Source organism: Kryptolebias marmoratus, linkage group LG3 (genome assembly GCF_001649575.2).
Source record: "Kryptolebias marmoratus isolate JLee-2015 linkage group LG3, ASM164957v2, whole genome shotgun sequence".
Classification (NCBI taxonomy): domain Eukaryota; kingdom Metazoa; phylum Chordata; class Actinopteri; order Cyprinodontiformes; family Rivulidae; genus Kryptolebias; species Kryptolebias marmoratus.
In genome coordinates this window covers 603,401-618,030 of record NC_051432.1, presented here as the reverse complement: position 1 = coordinate 618,030, position 14,630 = coordinate 603,401, and the positions used below count along the sequence as shown (strand labels likewise).

At 40.7% G+C, this 14,630-nt stretch overlaps 1 protein-coding gene across 1 annotated transcript in view; it reads left to right on the top strand.

Moving 5' to 3' along the window:
* The first annotated feature begins 13,715 nt into the window (after positions 1–13,715).
* LOC108247447 (homeobox protein Nkx-2.3-like) overlaps positions 13,716–14,630 on the top strand; it is a 3,269-nt gene continuing 2,354 nt past the window's right edge. The window contains exon 1 of the mRNA XM_017435579.3: positions 13,716–14,543. Coding sequence (XP_017291068.1) covers positions 14,132–14,543 — 412 coding nt within the window. The 5' untranslated portion in view covers positions 13,716–14,131. The remainder of the gene's footprint in view (positions 14,544–14,630) is intronic.

Sequence of the window (14,630 nt, the reverse complement as noted above, 5' to 3'; positions counted from 1 at the left end):
ATTTACCGGTCGATCTACGTTCCTACCCTCATCTATGGTCACAAGCTTTGGGTAGTGACCGAAAGAACGAGATCACGAATACAAGCGTCTGAAATGAGTTTTCTCCTCAGGGTGTCTGGGCTCTCCCTTAGAGATAGGGTGAGAAGCTCGGTCATCCGGGAGGGACTCAGAGTAGAGCCGCTGCTCCTCCACATCGAGAGGAGCCAGTTGAGGTGGCTCGGGCATCTGGTGAGGATGGCTCCTGGATGCCTCCCTGGTGAGGTGTTCCTCCACCAGGAGGAGGCCCAGAGGAAGACCCAGGACACACTAGAGGGACTATGTTTCTCGGCTAGCCTGGGAACGCCTTGGGATTCCCTCGGAGGAGCTGGCCCAAGTGGCTGGGGAGAGGGAAGTCTGGGTCTCCCTGCTTAGGCTGCTACCCCTGCGACCCGATCCCGGATAAGTAGAAGAAGATGGATGGATGGACACACTCACACACATTCATGAAATGTCAGATGGAGGGTTGCCAGCATCCTTACTCGCCTCTAAAGCTAATTACATGTTGAACAGGCTAATTAACTGATTCGCTGGACTGAGTTACAGCATCAAGTTCACCTCAGAGGAAACTCGACCCTGCAACACCTGACGGACACATGCAGCTTCACAAGAACTGGATGCTTAATATTGGCAGGAGTACTCAAATGCATGCACTAACACATTGAAACACACACGAACACAGACCACTTCAGAACTGAGATGAAAAATTTTATCTGAATATGTTCATGCACTCCTTATCCCTACTTTTCACATAAAAAATCATCCATTTGTATTTGCCATTTTTTTATTCTGTTTTATTGTCAAGGGTTTTCATGTGCAGGCTACAGTCTTGATAAAGTGTATAGTGGATATAAAATGTTTACAGTTTTGTTAAAATGCCAGGTTTTTGTGATGTGAAAAATGAACACCTTTAAACTAATACTTTGTTGAAACACATTCTGATTTTATTTCAGCCCTCAGTCTTGTTAGGTGCAAGTCTATCAGCAGCCATAACTTGAGATGGTGCTAAGTGCTCAAAATCTGTCAGATTGTAAGGGCGTCTTTAGTGCAGAAGTTTGTTATCTCAGATAACAGACTTCTGCTTTTGATAATCTCAAAATTTTAGGTCTAGACACTAGAAATTGGGGGGAGGGGGTTCTTTATTTTGTGAAGCTATTCTTTGTTGATCTGAATGTATGTCTGTCATTATTCCTTAATGGACCATGTGCCTTTTATTTAAAATAAGATCATCTTATGATGAGAAAAGACTGATTTGTAGCCGTTTTGGTCAAATCTTTCAAATAATACCATTTGAATCTTGTGCGATTTTGTGAGATATCACAAGATTTGATAGCACTCAGAGTATGTATTGAGGATGACTGTCAGTTACTACCACACCAAATTTTGCTTCAATATCTGTAAAAATTGACTAAGTTGGAGACATTTTTGTTTTTTCTAAAGTCAGTTGGCTGTGGCGGCCATCTTGAATTGGGACGGTTCCAAAACTGAATCAGGTGTAGATGTACATTCAATGATTAGTTTAATTTCTGATTGATTTTTGTTTTGAGAATTTGTGTGAGAAGAAAGAAACCACGAGGTTAAGTTGTTAGTCTCATTGATGTGGAGGAGATAGTGAAAGTTTGCTGCTTCCCTGACAAACAGCAGTAAAACATCCTCCACCCTGCTGTCATCCCTGGGGTTTAGAGGATGACAAACAGCAGCAGTGCAGGAGGTGGGGAACACCCATAATTACCCCTGCTCTAAACTTTTCCCACTGAGACTTTATGTGCATAGCTCAGGGGCCGTAGGCATCCAAATGATCTATAACTGGTGACTCTGTCACGCCGGAGTGGGCAGGGTCCGGCGTCCCCCATTTTAGGACCCCTTCAGGAAACAGGCCCTTCTAACACCTTTCCTCCTCATAAACAGGGAGAGGCGGCTGGGAATGAAGCTGCGCGTCCTGCAGCCTCAGAGAGGAAACCTGCAGGTCAGCGAGGATGGAGTCTGAAACAAAACGAGGTCCATCTGAACCCACTCAAAGAAACAAAAACAGACAGACAGGAACACTTCTTTGGTTCTAGTGTGAAACATTTTATTAGGAACTGATCAGGTAGCCCACAAGACGCTGAAAGTTTAGGAATTGTGTCTAATCTTTACATCTTTAAACACAGAAACACCAATTCTTTTAAGCACATTTGGCACAAAAGGCTATTAAGATTCAAAAAAATAATTTTCATTAAAAAATAAAACGTATAACGTTGCAGAAAAGATTACATAAGACAGAGAGGCAGAGATTTTCTTTTCTCTTTTCATTTTGTTAAATTATCAGAGCTGTGGATGAGGGAGGGGGATCAGCTTTCTCTGCATCTTCTGAACAGTTGAACTCCTGCAGGACAGACGGAAGTTTTATTTATTTATTTGCTTCTTTGTTTCATGCTGAACATATTGTTCATATAAGTCGTTTGCTCAGCAGAAACAGTAAACAAAAACAAATCACTCAAGACTTTATGTGAACAAAACCTCTCTTTTAGCTCATTTTTATTTCCAAAATTTTGATTGAAATAAAACAAAATGTGACAATCTGTGGGCTTCTGCAGCATATTTTAATGAATAACATTTACTTGTTTAGTTATTTCAGGTAAATGCTTCACAGAAAAACAGCAATTCAGTTCAATTGAGTTTATTTATTAAGCACTAAGTCACAACAAAAGTAATCTCAGGGCGCTGTACAAAAACAGTCACATACATTATAAAAAACAATTATTTAAAGTTATCTATCTATAGAAGCCAGCAGATTGTATTGAAACTTCATTTTCGTTGCAGTCTCCCATCATGAGAAGCACATTGGTGACAGTGGAAAGAAAAACTCCTTTTTAACAGAAGAAACCTCCAATAGAACCCAGAATGACTGGTCCAGGTGCAGTTTCTACTGGAAGAAAGACAAAGAAAAACACAGGTTAACAATAGAAATAATTACAAATACAAACATGGAGAGTAGAGAGAGTAAAGACAGCAGCAGAGAGAGGGAATGTGGTCAATTTGTCCTATAGCAGCATAACTAAGGAATAGCTCAGGAAATCCAACCTAACCCTAACTCTCATCAGAACTCTGGCAACATCATTTTGGATCAACTAAAGAGGTTTTTAAAGTTTTTTGAACACCCAGATAATAAAGAATTACAATAGTCCAGCCTAGACCTGACAAATGCATTGACTGTTGTTCCTGCATCATTTTGAGACAAGTTGTTTCTTATTTTAGTGAAACTGTGTAGGTGGAAGAAAGCAAGTGAGGAAAATATTTTTAAAAACATCACTTTATACTATTTCTGATAGAAATGGTGTTGCATTACTCATGTTACACAATAATGAACTGGAATATACTTGTAAAAAAGTTTTTTTCAAAATTATAATTTAAAAAATATCTGTGTTTGTTTATATTAGAAGATGTACAGTAATTTCACAGTTTTGGGTGTTTAACAGTGTATCTGTGAATCTGTCCTATGAGGTAAGAAGTTGGACAGAAGACCCAGCCAGTCCTTCTCACTGGTGTCAAATTCTGCTCCTGCTCTCCAGATCCAATTTGTTTTTTCTTTAACTTCAACTGTATTCAGAAAAGGCAGCTAAAACTAAGATCTTGATGTTTTTTCATCCTTGTTATTTCATGGTTGCAGCAGAAACACACCTTGATGGCTGAGTGTTACCTGTGTTCAGAAAATAAACTCAGATGTGACTCTTTACCTTTTGACACCCAGAGATTTTTATCCTTCTGTGTCCAGAATGTGTTCATTTTAGTGGAGGGCATGATGCCTGGACATCTATATTAAATTCAATGGGGACCACATTGTGACTCAACACGGGATACAGGAGATCTGGACTATGCACCCTGATGGAAAGGTCACTAAAACCCAGACAGACAGACAGACTTCTCCTGGTAGGAAGAGGAACGGCCTATCACATGTCCTGACTCCTGAGTTGATCTGGGTGGAGGGGGTCTGCTCTGCTCCTATAAAGCCCTGACTGACTGATTCCCTGCCTCGCGATCCGTTTCTTCCGTCAGCTCTTCTCATTAAAGGAGACCAAGAAGCCCGTCTGGAAATGTCTGCTCGAGTGGAGAAACAACACGGCGATAAATCAGAATCAGAGCCACTTGTTTCCTCTCGCAGTAAAACAATGGAAGTGGTGGTGGTGGGAGGGAGGTATCAGGAGCTGATGAAACACTCAGGGCGGCGCCCCCCACCCCACTCCCCTTCTTTCAATATGAGAAACAAAACTTTAAAAAAAAATGCTGCATTTGTTTCCAAACCTCTGGGTCCTAATGACTACGGGGTGGTGATCATTTACTTTATTTGCATGCTGAAGGAGGAGGAGGAGGAGGAGGAGGAGGAAGAAGACAGTTTCACTCTGGTTTCATTTCCCACATAAATCAGGAATTCCTCTGTCGGTAAAAGTCGGTCGTTTGTCAGCGGACTCTGGCGTGGAGGCTGACAGAAAACGAGAAACAGAAGTCCCATTAAGTAAACTATTCAACGCCGCAATTTATACAGGGGGGGTCAGAAACACAGCCGCTGTGTCACGCGCGCTATTTGGGCTCGTGTGTGAAAGAGAAAAAGCTCTGAATGAGGTCCAAACACGCAGGAGGGGAGAAAATATAGTTTCTTATCAAGAATTTGGCTTCGAAGGAGGTTTTTTTATGAAGCGGGAAGGAGTCCAGTAGAAGTCGAGCTGCCTACGGGCCCCGGACCCGCTCGGTTCGGAGAGCTGCGTGTGGCTTGGTGCCGCCCGGCCGGACGTGACCGTCACGGATCAGGGAGAAAAACGCTAATGGAGCTGTTTGCTGCTGCAAACCAGGAGCGCGCGAGCCGCACGCGCACAAACAAGTTTGGAGTCGCGCGCGCGCAGCAAGTAGCGAGCAGCTGAGGATCTGAGGTCCTCTGTGAGGAGATGGAGCTGTCTGTGGGTCAACATGAGCTGATCGTTTCCTCCGAACATTTTACCGAAGAATCAGCTATGACCTCAGGTTTTTCTTCTTCACTTACAAAATCCTTCAAACAACCGTTGTCTTTTGCTCCAAGAATCATCATCATTGATACCAGTATATTTTCACCACTACAAATAGTAAAATGTTATTTAAGATAAAAATGAGTCGGTTGTTAGAATCTAGACAATAATAATTAAAAACGGATGCTTAAACTAATAATTTGTCTCATGATGGTTATTTTTAATGATGGTCCTCACTCCGTCTAAGAGGGAAACAGTAAAAACATGTTTGGATGAACTTCAGTTTTAAAGAATTTTATAAAAAATTGTTCAGACAACTTTTTATAAAACAAGAAAAATCGCATTTTACATACAAATAAACAAAAAAAAATCTCTTTTTGACCATTATCAACTCCATTACTTTTTATCATATTTATTTATTTTGTGCATAAACATAATGTATTTATTAGAAGTAGTTTATAATAAAACAGATAAAAATAGATAAAAACTGTAAGAAAGTCCAGAAAAATCAGGGGAAAGCTTGATAGTATTTTCCTTTGCTTTTTATTTATTTTCATTTATATTCTTACATGGCTCAACTTTCTTCACACTATTTATTTTAAATCATTATTATTATTTTAATGATTTCTTGTTTTGTAAACGTAAATTACATAAATCTTCCGGGGTGACGTAGATGCGACTCAAACAGAAGATGAATGTCTCTCAGTATATCCGGTTGATGTGACCAGTTTTTAACTAGTCAACCAGCTGAATATCAGCAGGTTCTGATGCTGAAGTCTGATGTAAAAAAAAAAGCATTATCGAGTTAAACAGCTGCGGCTGATTTAAAGCAGCAGAAATGATTTTTCTGTTAATAAGATTATCTGGGTTTACTAAAAACGCCGGCCCGTTCTGATCCAAGATAGATAAAGCTGATTGAAAGTAAAAATAAAACTTTTTAAATTTGATTTAATTCTAGTTTATTAATAAAAGCAGACCCGTTTTGTCAACAGAGAAACACGAAGATTTCTAGGAACAGGTTTCACAACCATGCTGTCAAAAAAAAACAACCCACAAACAATCAGAATAACAGAAATGTGGTTATTAATAATTCATTTTTATCATCAAGTAAATTCTGTTAATTTTTATTTAAAACAGCATCAGACTATTCAAGTTCAGCAGACAAATAAACCTGCTAAAATGTGTTTAGATTACTTTAATTTTTTTTCCTTATTAAGGGTAAACTTTAACCTGTGGATCATTTAAATTTCAGAGAGAAAATGATCAAAATTTCCCCAAACAGTTCATGTTTTAAAGTCTAATTAGTTTGTATGGGTTTATTTTGGTTTTCCCGATACTAATGGACTGATATCAGATAGGCTGAACCTTACTGAGCATGCGCACAGTTAATTGTAGCGCGAGCTTGTTCCGGTGAAAGACGGGCTCGTTTAGTTCAAGGTTCGGTCAGAATGACAGCAAAACAGACTCCCTGCTGATGCGTTCAAATGCAAACCGTGCCACATGTTTGTTTGTTGTTTGCGTCAGGTAAGGGCGGAAATAATTTAGCTGAACAAAACAAATGATTCTACAAGTTTACTCTTGTCATCACCTCCGGTTAAATGACACAATATAAGCAGAGTTTCACGTGCTTATATGTTTTTAGTCACTTTAAAAACAAGCCTGTAAACATGTTTGTTTGTTGTTGTTGTTGTTGTTGTTTTGTTGGAACCAAACTCTCTTTTTTAAGTTCTTTTTTTCTTATTGCTTTTTTTCTGTTTACATGAGAAATAATGACGCGAACTGCAGGAACAGCATTTCAGTCTCTGACGAAAACGAACTTGGATTTTTAGGTTCCTTCGTGTCTCTTACCGACACTTTATCTCGTTTAACCTTTTGAGAAAACAAACAAACAAACAAACTAATACCACCAAACAGATGAACGCGCACGCGCACACGTAAAGAGAAACTGCTGAGATTATCTCCTTCTCTTTTCTCTCCACCCAACCATCCAGAGCCGCCTGGCGCCTCCGCGGGGCCGCAGATGACAGCAGACAGGAGGTGTAACGTTTCCTATTGTCCACATACACACACACACACACACACACACACACACACACACACACACACACACACACACACATCTAAAGAGGACAGGTTTGGAGTAAATAAATCCCTCTTGCTTGAGATAAAGAAGAACGATGGTGACACAAACGTTTTACAGTATAAGATGTAAACATATCAAATGTTTAAAGTAAGAAACTGTAATTTTTTTTAATTTTTTATTTATTTATTTGGTGGGGGGTGGGCAAAACATCTCATAAAAGTTGTTCCAGGTCCATGTTTCCTCTGTGAATCATCTCCTCTTCTTCTAACATCAGTCTGTAAACATCCAGGAGCTGAGGAGAGCAGCTGCTGGAGGTTTTAGAGGGAATGTTGTCCCATTCTGCTCTGATGGAGGATTCTAGCTTTGCTGGGGTTTTTTGTTTTGTTTGTTTTGTTTTGTTTTGTTTTACAAGGTTTTGTTTCTGGTCTGGATTGCAGCAGGTCAGTTCAACACCTGGACTCTTCTGTTATGAAGCCCTGCTGTTGAAATGGATGCAGGATGAAGTTTTAAATTGTCTTGCTGAAATATGCAAGGTCTTCCCTCAAAAAAAAAAAGTCTGGATGGGGGGCATATGTTCTAAAACCTGTATAAATCTTTCTGTATTAATGTTGCCCTTCCAAATATGTAAGCTGATCAGGCCATAGACACTTTTGCACCCCCATACCATCAGAGAGGCAGCCTTTTGAACTGTGTGCCAATTACAGACTGGAATGGTCCCTCTCCTCTTTAGTACGGAGGAGGTCTACAATAGAGCTTTAACCATCATGTGTGGATGGTGCAGTGAGCTGTGTTTACAGACAATGATCTGTGGAAGTGTTCCTGAGGCCATGCAATGATGTCCAGAACAGAATCAGACCTGTTTTTAATATTTCCATTTAATGAAACAGGGTGCGGTAGATTGGTGGTCAGTGCTGCGGCTGTGTAATCCTGAGGCTGTTGCATCAAGCCCAGGTTGTGTTGGGATGAGCATCATATCATATCATATCATATCATATCATATCATATCATATCATATCATATCATATCATATCATGTCATGTCATGTCATATCATATCATATCATATATCATATGTCATCCTGCAGGACCACAGCACAACTACTGACCAACTGCTTACATCTGTGGTAATTTGGACAATGTATTAACCTGTTGTTTATTTAACTGTCTTCATTGTTGTCTCTTGTTGCAACAGTGTGTTTCTTGGCACTGAAGACATGCTGTCTGCCAAAACAAGGAGCTAAAACAAACTAAAAGGCTCTCCTAAGCTGTGGGATTTAGGGCACAATGATAAAATCAGTGACTGTTTAAGTGTCTGACCTTTAAACAGGTACTGCCCAGTTGCTCCAAGCTAAGTAAACTCATTTTTACCCATGGTTTGAATAACAGATATTGCTTTTTGATTACCTGAAACTAGCAAAGCATCGGGTTAGGGGGTGTTTGAACTTCTGTGGCTCATATTACCTGTACTCAGAATATATGTTTCAGTTTCCCTTTTAGAGTTTTTGAATTGGATTGTGTGGCGTCTGTCGAATGAACCTTTGTACATTTTTCCTTAAGTTACAGTTTAGACGTAACTAAAGTTATCAAACTGAAGCAGCTGGGTTAGTGGTTGTTAGTGCTTCCCCAACAAAACACCTAAATACGTTTGAAAAAAATGTTTTCAAAATGCACAAGTGCAATAAATATGAGAATCAAATCTCCTGATTAATTGCATTTTAATGCCTCTATTGTCCTTAAAAATAAAAATAAAACAAAGTCTATCATGTTTTACGCACTCTATTAGTACTGATTAAATTCAAACTACGAGTTAATTTAAGCTGCATTTTATGGTTGGATTACTGTGTTTATTTCTGACAGGCAGAGGTAATAAAAAATGTTGTTATTAAGACCCTCGGCACTTCAAACCTATCAGCTGAGGAGCAACAGAATCCGTTCAATTTGGAGAAGATAAAAATAAATCCAGGATTAAAAATTTGAGCTCTTGGAGTTCAATCATAACCTGTAGCTTTTGTAACAAACATGGCTTCCCAGTGAAACAACTCAAACCAATTAACAACCCCTTCAAGGGCATGAAGCTCTTAAAGGGGTTCTGCCACAGCACAGGCAACGTTCAGTCTCTCGGCTCACAGCAGCTTTATTTTTTTTCTGTTGACTCATCTGACAGTCAGAAACATGGCACTCAGCCTGGCGTCTTTGGATTTAAAGCTTATTTAAAGTCAATGGAGGCGGCTGTGTGCCAGTCTAAACACTATCCTGCCCCGTTTGGCTCCGTGTTTTTTACGAGGGCGTACTGATGATGATGTACGGTGAGTTGGAGAGAGGATCCGTGGAGTCTCCCAAGACACCCACACATATTTCAACCTGTTTCAGCTCTCTGCACAGAGCTGCAGCAGGATATTTACTGCCAGCAGGTTTACACAGAGAGAGAGAGACAGCACAGGTCTGAAGGGCATCCTTTATTTTATTGTATTTTTTATAGAGCTAGGTTGCCTGTTTACGTTAAAATAAAATGTATATTGTTATGAGAATAAAATCCACAATCAGTTTTTTGTATTTTTGTATTTGAACATCTCTGTCTTGTGTTTGTGGCTGCACACCACATGCAGTTGGGCTGACAAAACATGTAGCTGGGTAGGTGAAGCTGGTATCAGCCAAGGCTAAACCTGCCTACGACTACACTGACCAAGTGACTGATGTAAATAAAACACAGTTGTGTTGAAGAGCCATATGTGATGAACTGACTGATCCACTGAGCAGAAATTACACAGTCTATCTGCACTCCATACAAAGACATTTGCGTAGTAATACAGACATCGTTCAGCTGAGAAAAGAGTGCCAAACTAAACAAACTGTGACGTTCAAAAATGTAGAGGTTTATGTAGCATTCTTTCACACCAGTCTATTTTGAGACAGTTGTTTTATAAGCCTGAAAAAAGTATATAAAAAATGGGCCTCGTTTGGCCATCCATTAGCATTAATGAAGATTTCTGCCTCTTCCTCCACACTCTGTGATTTATGACTGATGTCACAGCTGATAAGGTACTAACTACTGATAACTATTAGACAGAACATCACTTCAAAGTTGACTGAACTATCCCTTTAAGGTGACTCCTCCTCTTTGCCTTACATTAAGTAGGAAGCTCATCCTTTTCTGCTACCATGGTCATCACCAGGCTGACTGCAAAACAATGCACCCAGTGTGTGTGTTTGTGTTTGTGTTTGTTTGTGTTTCTGTCTGTGTTTTCCATGTTGATGTCATCAGTATATTTTATGCAGCTTGTGGCCTCTGACAATTTTTTAACGAGACAAGAAAGTTTATGTTTATGTATTTAGTGAAGGTTTTGGAATTTTTTGGAAGCTTATTAAAACAATTTTAATTTGCAATAATGTAAATATGTTCCTTCCTGTTGAAATGTTGCAGAGCCTCCTAAAATGTCTAGAAACACTTTATAACATGGGTAACAGATCCTTTTTATGACTCCTAATGATTAAAGCCATAAATTATTACAGGTTATATGATGAAACCATCTGAGGGCAATCCCTGTATGGATTAATGGGATCACTTGCTGCAGATCTGCAGTTAAATGCGAATTCGCTACAATAATATGCCACCAAATTTGTTGTTTTCCACAATTACTCATTTCAGATCCATGTTTTTCACAAGCTTCTCAATAAGAATGGTACTTCTGTTACATATCATAACATAAAGGTACTTGAAAAAAAGGAAATAATTATCAGAATTAAAATTTTAGGAGAAGCAAAGCTGATAACAACAGAACTTAAAGTGAGTGTTTGTTACTGTGTTCACAGTTAAATATAAACGTCTGGTGCTTCTTCTGATCAGACATTTAAACAAATATCTCTGATTACTGCTAAGATTGATAGCGTCACATTTGTATGGTAAGTTGTTCCTACATAAAAGCTCATCTGAAAAAACAGATACATTTCTATATGGTTTAACAATGCATTAACATTAAATAACTGAAGCAGAGGTAATCCAGAATGAGCTGATGGTCAGTTTGTGGTAAGCAACAACAAATCACAGATAGTGATTTAAAAACACTGTTTAAAAAGACAGAATTATTGTTTCTCACTGTCTGATATTAAATCAGACTAAACCTTTCCTGTTTCAGGTCAGTTAGGATTCCCAAAATTATTTCTATTTTCTAAATGGCTGAATAATGAGAGCAAGATTTTTCTATTACTTTCCTCAGAGTCACAAGTTTCCATCCATTTCCTCAGTATTTGGTATCATTGTCTTTAAACTGTCTGACTTGGGTCAAAGGTTTTAGGTTTCCTTCTACAAGTTTTTCACAGTAGTTGCTGGACTTTTGTCCTGTTCCTCCTGACAGAACCAGTGGAACCGAGTCAGGTTTGTAGGCACAAACACACACCTTTTCAGCTCTGCCCACAAAGTTTCTATGGGGTTGAAATTAGATCTTTATGATGATCACTCCAAAACCCTGACTTTGTCTTTAAGCCACTTTGTACCTAATTTGTCAGAATGCTGAGGGTCATTGTCCATCTGAAGAACCATTGGAGCCCAAGCTTTATCTCAAGACAATCATGGCTGATTTCCTATGGATGCCATTTATGTTGTGAAGAGCACCAGTCCCTCCTGCAGAAAGATACCCCCACAGCATGATGCTGCAACCACCGTACTTCACAGATGGGATGGTGGGAATTTCTCCATTTTTCCTCCAAATGTAACAGTGGTGTTTATGGTCAAACAGTTCACTTTTAGTTTCATCAGACCACAGGACATGTCTCCATAAGTTAAGGTCTTTGTCCGTCTGTGCATTTACAAACTGTAATCTGTCTTTTTATGTGTTTTTTTTTTTTTTAGTAATGTCTTCTTCCCCTCTGAGTGTTCTTTCAGTCCATGTTGGTTCAGGACTTGTTTCTCTGTGGATAATGACTCTCAGCTTCAGCAGCATCTTCACAAGGTCTTTTTGTTTTGTTTTGGGGTTAATTCACACATTTCACACCAAAACACGTTCATCTCAGGAACACAGAGCCCGTCTCCTTCCTGAGCAGTACGATGGCAGGACATTCATGGTGTTTATACTTGTGTATAAATGTTTGAACAGATGAATCTTCTGACAGCTGGAAACTGAACCAAAGGATGAAGCAGAGTTGTGGAGGATGATAATTTGCTTCCTGATATGTTGGCTGGTTTCTTTTGTTTGTGCTATGTCTCACAAAGAAGCAGTGTGTTTGAGGCGTGCCTTAAAATGTATCCACAGGTGTGTCTCCAATTACCTATAATGTTAACTTACTGATCAAAAGCTCTCAAAGCCATGACATCATCATCTGGGCTTTTCCAAATTGTTTAAAAGCAAAGTAATCTAATGTAAACTTGTGACTTTTAAGAAAATAACAATAATAAAAAACATCTCTTGTTATTCAGACATTTAACAAATATAAATAATTCCAGGAATCCTAACTGACCTGAAAGAAAAAAGGGTTAGTCTGATTTAATGTCAAACAATGATGGAAAAAATGGTTGAGTGTCTTTTTATACATTATATTTAAACATCTGTTTCCAGCTGTATTGTGCAAAAATTCATGAGGTAAATCAGGAATTGTGCAGGATCATTATTATAGTGGTATAGCCTTCACCTACAGTGTTACTGGATTTTTTTTTAGACTCTGAGGAAACTTGTTTAAATCGTCTCTTGTAAATTTCTCATCAGTTGGATATTTGTAGAAAAAAACTTCTGAGCTCTTAAATGATCTGTTTGTACCCTAAAGAGCTTATTACCATTAAACTTGTTAAAGTACTCGTCTAATAAAGTTCAGTGCTGACAGACTCCAAAGGGCTTGACTTCGCATGACCCCAGGAGTGCCACGTGACCTGGAAACTAAAGTGACCCCTGCTGATAATGTGACCTCATACTGTCCACCTGCCGAGTGTCCAAACCGCAGGAGGAACTGAGGGGTGACGGAGAGGGAAAGGGGGGTCCTCGGAGCAAAACGGAAAGGAGCTGATAGGAGCAGATTAGGCCGCGCTAAAAACGTCGGCCAGTTTTCTTGGAGGAATTTTAATTGCCCCCCGGGGGGGAGGAGGGGGGCGACGCTTATCGGCCCAGTGCGGGTTTTAATGCGACAGCCGAGATAAAGAGGACAGCGGGCTGCAGGGCCCTGCAGGGACACAGAGGGACGGAGTCTGGTGGAGTTTAGGGGGTCCGAGGGGCTCAGCAGCAAAAACTCGCTCAGAACTTCATATCTGCTGTTTAGGCCTGAAGCTCAGTTCTCACACTGATGGATTTTAAATAAATGGCAGCAATGAGGTTAAAAAAAAAACAAACAGAGGTAAACAGGCTTGTGGAGAGTTCCGGACAGCAGACAAATCTCTTTCTGCATGTTTGGCTGTTTTTCTGAAGAAAAAAAATCGTTTTTCTTTGCGTGATAATAGTTGCTGTGCACACACCCTGAGGTAACTAAATCCCCTAAGCACCTTTGGCAAACCTCGGCCTTGACACGCGCTGGCTGCGGCGCGCGACTCCAAAAGGCCATCGGGTTTACGCGCAACAACCTACACGACTGACTCGGACTCAGATAACAGGAAGAAGCCTAAAATGACAAAAAACAAAACAAAACAAAAAAAACAATCAAAGTCATCTGTAGGCAGAAAACGACTTGCGTTCCCTGCAGGAAAATGATGGGTTTTGTCTGCGCACTCACTGTAACCACCATATTTCACGTGAGAAATAAAGTTGGTGCGTGCGGTTACGTCACGAGCTCCCATCCTTACTGTCCCTCCGGCCCCTCGCGGACTTTCCATTTCACACATACACACCCCTCCCCCCTCAGAGGCGCTCCTCCACCGCCCCGGTCCAAGCTGCGCTCCCAGAGCCCCACATTGTGCCTGTCAGAGAGGAGACCTGCATGGACGGAGCCGGCGCGAACAGCCATGTTTCCCTGCGATTTATGGCGATGAGGGATTCCCGGAGCTTAGCGCACCTCCAATTAGCCAAACTCCCCAGCTGAATTGTTTGTTAGGAGAAACAGTGGGGCAGCAGAAAGGGGGGTGCATGTTACTCGGCGGGCTTCATTTCCTCGATGCTGCAGAGCTGGAGCTGGATGACATGATGCTGCAGAGCCCGCTCACCTCCACGCCGTTCTCCGTCAAGGATATCCTGAAGCTGGAGCAGCAGCAGCAGCAGCAGCAGTCCGGCTCTCTGGAGCTCACGCACCGCGGCCACAGCCAGCAGCACCTGGCGCGGTCTCCTCCCCAGCATTTCCAGAGCCCGCCGTCCTGCATGCTCGCTGGGCCTCGGGACAGCCCTTCTTTCTCGGACGGGGAGGACAACCTGGGCTACCTGAGCGCGCTGGCGGTGCGGGACGAGGAGCGCGGGGACACCAGCCTGTCCCCGAACATGTATGTCCATCCCGGGCTGCAGGGAGCCAAGTTGGAGGGCCCCGAGCTGGAGGAGCCCGAGAGCAGTGAGTTCAGATTTATCCCATTGTAACAACAACAATATATATATATATATATATATATATATATATATATATATATATATATATTTT